Consider the following 8,245-nt stretch of genomic DNA (forward strand, 5'->3'; position numbering starts at 1 on the left):
TTTGGGTGGACCGGTTGCTGGCATGCCACGGCCTGGTACCAGTCCACAGGGGGTTGGAGACCCCTGTTCTAATCTATGAAAGAGAAATTTAAGTGGTGAGGTGCTAGATAAGATCCATTACTCGCCTTATTAAAGGCGAATAATGGATCTTAGGCTGAAAACATATTCTCAGTCTCCAGACTGTTGGCCATCCAGAACCTAGAATGCAACAAATTTGAATGATAAATGCTACTGGGATCTAGCCATTTTTTCTCGGGATTGAAGTCAGGCTTCTCATTTGCAACCCAATTGGACAACTCTGTCAGCCATTTCTAGGCAAGGTTGCATGGAGAGGAGGGCCTTTTCTAACTTCCCAAATCATTGCCTGAATCTTGTGAAATTTTTCTCATTTTTCCTAGATTTTTATATAATTTAGCAAAATTATATAAGAATTGGTTTAAAAAACTTGTTACATTTCACTGAGATTTGGAATGGATCACTGAAAAGACTTGCTATTTGCAATTTACTAATCACGGCTTGTGATTTTATGTAATGCATGAACCAAGACATTTGTTATTTTATAAGCCATGGCTTTTAATTTGTATGAACCACTTTTGTCACAAAAGGTATATCTAATCAAATTAACAATACAGTAAGGTAAAATCCTGAAACTTCTAAGCATATAATAATGCCCATTTTTAAAATTCTGCATTGTTAAATGAAGCAAATATTGAACAAGCTATTTGGAACTAGTTATTTTACCTATTTTTAAAAACTTTCTCATATAATTTCTCCTGTAACCTTCACATGAAAGTTTGGCTGTCCTTTGTGTCACTAGTAAACTCAAGGGCAACAAATGAAAAGTAATCAGTATGTTCAGATACAGTGCAAAGTACAACAAAGAAATGTTACATGGAAAACATCTCCCAAGCACCAATGAAAATTTCCTTGTACATGCAGAGCTAGATATTTCTTAAGTAAGCAGCTGATATAATAATCTTACATAAGAGACCAAAAAAAAAACAAAAAACCCACAGGAAATTAGGGACTTAAGTTGAATGTGCAGTACTGAATTAGTGAGACTAATTATATTGAATATAGGCTGTAATATTTGAAAATACCAAGGATCTGTAAAAGAGATACAATAAATGTACATATTTCAAATTATTTTCACTATGGAAAAACATGAATCAACATATATGCAAACATTTCTTGTGGATCAGTATAAGAATATTCCACAAATATTTTTCATGATTTCACCATCACAAGAAGAAATAATAATTACAGGATTAAAGTACAGTATAGTATACAAAATACCTCATTACACACAGACGTGAAAAGCATAGACTTCTGAAAGTCAAATTTCAATAAAAATAGAGAACTAAACACACTCTATCTTATCCAGGAATCTCAGGGTTTGTTATGGTTGTCAAGATGTTTTGTTTTTAGTTTTTTGTGAGCTGCTCAGGATTATGGTTCATAATAAGGGTGATTACATAAGTCTTTTAAATAAAATACCCAGAATATTTGACTTTTCCTAAATATAACACAGTATAATAGGGGAATAAAAAAAATGGCTATCACGAATCATTTCCATTCTGATAAAATGGTGCTGGAGATGTTTTGTCTTTCATTCTATTTAAGTCAGGGATGGGCAACTCGCAACCCCAAGATTGCAAAACACTCTAGAAAACCTGAGTGCTCTCTTTGACCATGATGACAAAAAGCTGACTACATAATTTCAGGCCATTTGAAGTGGGAAATGGTGAAGTTATAAAAATACATTCCCAGCTCTCATCTCTCAGATACTAAAGTTGTTTCTTGGTCATCAAAAGAATGGACATCCTCACCTTACATAGTCTTTGTAGTAAGAGCAGAAGGAATATCCTAAGACAATGACATTTTCTGAAGGGAAGTGCCTGGTCCAAGGTCACCCAGCTCTGTGCCTCAGAGGACCAGAACCTGGATTTTCTCACATACAACCTAGCATTTTACCCACATCATGCTGGCTTGCAGTGAATTTGAACAATATACATTTTTTTAACACTTTTAGCTTTGATACAGTATGTCTGCCAATCATGTATACTCAATTGCCCATCAAAAATAAGATCTTTAAATAAGATCTTAAGCATAGTACTATGTATGTCTGATCAAAATTAAATGCTACTGAGTATAGCAAACATAAGATTTTAATACTAGGGTTTTACTAGTTTTCGCTTGCTATATAACTTTTCAGTTCTTCAGACATGTTCATGTTTAAGGCTTTAACATGTCTATGCCTCAAAAAGACAGTATCAGCAGAATATCAGTTGTTCAGTCATTTTACTTAAAAATCAAATACAACTTGTCAGCTTCTGAGGAGTTATGAATTGTAATTGGAATGTTCTAGAGAAATCTCCACTTGAATGTGTTGACAGGAACACTCAAAACTACGTACATACAATGTATGCAGCTTATCAAGGGAAGTTGTTACTATTGTATCTGTTTTGATAACACCTATTGTGTTGGAAGTATAACAAGTTCTGAAAAGTAAGTTACATCAAGAGAAAAGAACATTTGATGTCTATTAGTTTTCGATTAACCAATAAAAATGCTTATCAAATTACTTTAAAAAAAGTGATTGTGGGCACGTATGTGCTGTTATCAGCTTTTGCTGGTGATGGATATAATCTGTATGACCTTCAGAGAAAAAAGGTATAAAACCAAAATAGGGTTGCCAAATCATTGTGCACCAGTGGAAGTTTGGTTTCTGCAGCTCCTAGATCTCAAGGTGGAAAATGGCAACTTTGAATGAAAAGAAGACCTGCAGCCAAAGAATGGAAAATTTCCAGCGTTTTTTATGGAATCCAGACACAGGACAGTTAATGGGAAGAACTTTGATTAACTGGGGTATGCAATAACATTTTTTTTAAAGTATGATTTTAGAACTTTTGGAATTTGTTCTAAGACCAATAATTAGTACTGAAAGCTGCTTTACAGAACATTGAAGTCAATTACCCAAATATTACTTATTAATATTACTTATCAATAGTAATTATTAAAAAATTAATAATTCTGAGTCCATGCTAGCATTCCAATTGATATAAATTTCTTATAAATAGCAATAGATTTGGGATGATGCCAGATGCCTCTTCACTCAGACTAAACCTAATTTAGATTATAAATGCTTTGAAATTATGTTGCAAGGGCCAAGATTTGGATAAGGCGAGGACCCACTGTATCCTTAGCTCTGTCCTACTGGATTTCCAGCTTGCCCTCTTTCAGTCTTTATCTCAGAAATTCCCAGGCTCAGATTATGTTCATTCTGGAGAGAAAACTCTCAATACATTTTATGGCCCTAAAAACCCACTGAAACTAGACAGCTGCTTCCTTGCAGGTGAGACAACTGGCTTGGTATAAGACCTGAGGAAAATGAAGTATTAGTCTAAAAGAGCTCAGAATACAAAGAAACACATCACATTTTTCTCTTTGGTTAATTTGGAAACATGTATTAGAAATGCAAGGAGAGTGCATGCATGTGTATGTGAGGAAAAGCTAGCTAAGCATACTTCAAATTTGGAATGGCTGGTCTAATCTAAAATATAATTTGCATAGTATTAAAAAAAAATTGTGCACGCTTCTAGTTGCTTAGAGCTGTCATTTGACTTCCAATTAGTCCCATTTCTTTTTTTACACTTTATTCACCAATATATTATTTCTGAAGGAGACAATTAATTGGTTTGAGAAGCCTCAGCAGGTTATTGAGAACTATTTGATAATGTACCAATATGTATAGATGAACTTTAATTTAGTTCATGTTACTTGTAGAATTTCTTTCCCCCCATTAGAATTCAATAGCCATCACATTTTAAAATGTATTAATTTCCAGAACAAGGATTAACTAATAAACTTGATCAACCAACTATAGCTTGGAATTAATTTGGAGATTTTCAAAACTTAAGGGTGTTGAAAAGAACTGAACTCCGCATTTTCGGTTATACAGCATGGTTCTGATCACCCGTTTGGTCATCCTAAACTCAGAAAGCAAAGCATCCACATCCTTCCAGCTCTCATTTAGTTGCAGGAATTTCCAGTGCTGAGAGCATTTTGAACAATATAATACAAATGCAGTAATTTGTTTGAATTAAATTATTGATCCAGATTAATGGACATGTTTTTATTTTTAAAATCTGTATTTATTTCTTTATTACAGTATGGATTAGTCTTTATTATGTTGCATTCTATGTGGTAATCATTGGACTATTTGCACTTTCTATCTATTCTTTAATGAAGACAATTAATCCTTATACACCAGACTATCAAGATCGATTAAAATCACCAGGTATTTTTTTACATTTCTTCTCATTTTGTTATTAAATCCATATAACCCAAAATTATTTTATAAACTTATCTAAATTTATGGGAGAGAACACTATGAAACAGAACTAAAAGAAATTCAAAATTGCTCTTCGAAGTATTATCAACTGATTAAAATCTGATGGATCGATGCACTATAGATCCACCTCGATCTCAAATAATTTGGCTTCTGAGCAGAAATGTATATAAGAGGAAAAATTCCATCAAACCTCTTGTATAAGTACTATTTATCAAAAGTATTTAGTTTATTTTTTATCCTAGGATGATTATAACAGGAATAAATACATCATATACTACAGAATAATAAAACCAACAGCCTAAATGCAGGAAGAAAAACAGCAAGCAAAAAGCTGCTTTTCTACCACTTTGAGTTATATAGCTTTAAAAAAGTTGCAAATACAGAATTTTATATGGATTAAAGTTAATGTTATCACATATAGTGATGGGTAAAGTATAATTAACAAAACAATGGCCATTTTATTAACTAAACTTTAAACCTTACATTCCTTAAGACTACTTTGCTCAAAGGAAAAAAAACAGTAGTAGGTTCATGACAAAATATATGTAATTTGAGATTATAGATTTCTGGACAGCTAAAGACTACATTGCTAAAATATATTTTGCTTTTAAATTTTACTTCATGCTAGATTTGATGAAAAAGACTTGATAAGCAAACAGTAGTTTTTGTATTTTTGTTCTTCTATTTTTGATTTATCGTTAAAGGAGTGACATTACGACCAGATGTATATGGAGAAAAAGGATTGGAAATTTATTATAACATTTCTCAGCAGTCTTCCTGGGATGGTTATGTTCTGACACTTCAGAAATTTCTTTCAGGTAAAGGCGGAACAGTGGTATGCAAATAATGTAGGAAACTGTAGAAGTTCTATTGAAAAACTGAAGGTTACAAAGAAAAGGAAAACAGAAACTTGAAAATAAAATACAGGATAGGTTGCGTTCCAATTAACAAAGTATTTGATGCAAAAACCTTTATCAAAGATTCTTACTAAAAAAAAAAACAGGAACAGGACAATATAAGGCACTTTAGTAGAGAAAACAATTTGACTACAAAAAGGGTAAACAATTTCAATGTTCCGCTTGCATTTTACTAAAATATATGATCGTATATTATCTGTAATTGAAATGTCAATGTCAACTCTGCGTTGCAACTTCAGTACAAGTTCTATGCACATTGTTCTATGTCATTTCCAGAGGAAAACATGAATCATAATGAGCATGAGTGCTCATACAATTTTAAATATTGATTTCTGCCTACGCAGATTTCTTTATCAAAGTGCATGGTGGAGGAAAAACACTAATTTTTTTACAGTTGGTTCTAAGTACCATTGAAAAATTCACACTTCTCTTCCTTTTATTTGTCCTAAACAGATGATTACTCTAAAGTTTTGTATTTGTGTTGAACTCATAAATATTCCAAAAATTTCACAATAGTTCACAAAATACAAAGCTACCAGTAGAATAAAAATATACAATTCAACAATAATAAACAAACAAATAAATGTATATTAGTGTAACATTCTATCTTGAAATATTATAATTATGATTACCATGCTAGGCAGGACATCCTTGAGAGCACAGAGTTTGGAAAGCTGTTAACCAGCATTTTCAAAACAAAAGTGGCTTATCACATCAAATTTACTGCAAGGAAGATGCTTATCATAAGACAGAGTTCATCTCCAATATACAATGGCTTTGAACTTATTTGAGACATTTCATTTTGGCTAGGAGTGATATGAGAAACAAATGATTATGGCTTAGCACTGTACAAACCAGATTATTATGGCTTGCTCAGCATTACATATGATCCTGGCCACTCCGATTTAGTTGGGATCCAAGAAATACTTGGCAGCTGTTTCCAAACTGACTTACCTTTCCCATCTGGCAAAACGTAATTAGGCCATTGTTGCATATAACAACTGAAATAACCAAGTTACAGAAGCTTAGAATTTGGTAAAAGGCAAGAACAAGTACTTTTTGAATTTATTATATAAACTATTTATTATTTATATTTATCTGCAATAGAAAATGTTTATTTTTCTTCTACTTTCTCACTTTAGCATACAATGAAACTATGCAAGAATGCCACAAAAACTGTAGTCAGGAAAATTATTACTACCAAAAGACATTTGATGCTCCAAATAATGAAAAATATTCTTGCAAATTTACAAAAGATATGCTTGAAAACTGCTCTGGTTTGACGGATTCCACTTTTGGTTTTCCTGAAGGAAGTCCATGCTTAATAATAAAGATGAACAGAGTAAGTATAATACCAGATGTGAAAAACATAGTTTAAAACCAACTAATAGTTAAAGGAAATTTTGCTGACAGGTATTTTATTACTTTCTGTACTGTGTTCTGCAAAGGATTATAAAAATATTGTTACAACATGAACCTACAAATGAGGGAAGCTTGAATATGCCCAATTTTAATAATTCTCACGACACCCAAGACAGAAAAACAAATTTTGGAGTCAAATACATAGAAAAAGCAAAGTACTGAGATCAGTTGCGGCAGTCACAAAAGGATGGGAAAATCTTCAGTTTGGTGGACATAAACATTGAATTTCTACAGCTGCTTAATGCCTACACTTGATTTATTAACCTTAAATTGCAAAACTTTTAACAAGGAAATTGTATTACAGATTATCAATTTTCTCCCTGGCAACGGGACTGCACCAAAAGTGAACTGCACAACTCTAGTAAGTATGTATTACAAGGTTCTTCAGATCTCAGGCAGCCCACACTTTTCACCTTTGCTTCTTAGTTATTAATCATCTGCTTTCCTCTCAAGGATGTTTCAATGGTTATTTCAAAACCTTTCATATGCCTCCACAAAATTATTAAAATAAATGCAATCTCAATTATTAACCACATACTTAAATTGGCAAGTGAAACAAATCTTGCCTCCTGAGGTTTGCAGAAATTGTACGATGACATGTATTATGCAGATGACATTTCACTGATACACTATTAGACATATTCCCTTTTAAATAATGAAACTTCCAAATAAGACCAATTAAACTCACACACAATAGAAAATATGGCTATACTGCTATATGATGCATTTACATACTGTAAGATAATATACACTGAGTCTCAAAGTTATCTCATACTAGCACTAATACTTACCTTATTTATGATCAACTGAAGGATGACAGCCCACTTGAAGTAGCATATTATCCTGCAAATGGAACTTTTAGCCTTCACTACTTCCCTTACTATGGACTCAAGGCACAGGTATGCTTTTTTCCCTTCAACCTGTTTTGTTATGGATAGGTTTGCTGCATATATTTATTAACATTTGTCATATGTATTTCCATCTCAGCCTAGCTATACTAATCCATTGGTAGCAGTGAAACTTCTCAACATTTCTTTAAACAAAGAAGTACACATAGTATGCAGAGTTATCGGCACTGGAATTACTTCAGATAATCCACATGATCCATATGAAGGAAAAGTAGAATTCAAAATTCGGATACAAAATTAATCAAGGTTTATAAAAACTGCACAAAGAATTTATGTATTATGTAGTTTTGTATGATTATTTGTATGATCTCAATTTCAGTAAGTGTACAGTTTATAGCAAAACTACTCACAACTTTAACAATCAATTGTATAAAGTTTCTTTTCATTATCTAGTATGCTTTATTAGAAATGTTTATTGGATTTTTCCACATCCCTGAGAATACCAAACATATTCCTGGTTTACTGCATATTTGGCAATGGGAGATGATTCCACTCAATGTGTGTAAAATTATGTAATACACAACTATTTATATATTGAAAAATATTAAACATAATAAATTATTTCTGGAATAATTCATATGATAAATTGGGCAGGAAGAAAAACACTGCTTTGCATCTCAACATATTTCAAGAAAAAAGTAAGA

General features: G+C 32.3%; 1 protein-coding gene across 1 annotated transcript; it reads left to right on the plus strand.

Annotated features, from left to right (window-relative positions):
• Positions 1-2,756: 2,756 nt before the first annotated feature.
• Positions 2,757-7,842, plus strand: ATP4B (ATPase H+/K+ transporting subunit beta). Its single transcript, XM_015819329.1, has 7 exons — positions 2,757-2,868; positions 4,172-4,300; positions 5,059-5,172; positions 6,414-6,613; positions 6,998-7,054; positions 7,506-7,592; positions 7,681-7,842. The coding sequence occupies exons 1-7, from the start codon at positions 2,757-2,759 to the stop codon at positions 7,840-7,842; spliced, it is 861 nt and encodes a 286-aa protein (XP_015674815.1).
• The last annotated feature ends 403 nt before the right edge of the window (positions 7,843-8,245 follow it).

Source organism: Protobothrops mucrosquamatus, unplaced genomic scaffold (genome assembly GCF_001527695.2).
Source record: "Protobothrops mucrosquamatus isolate PMUCROS unplaced genomic scaffold, P.Mucros_1.0 scaffold897, whole genome shotgun sequence".
Taxonomy (NCBI): Eukaryota; Metazoa; Chordata; class Lepidosauria; order Squamata; family Viperidae; genus Protobothrops; species Protobothrops mucrosquamatus.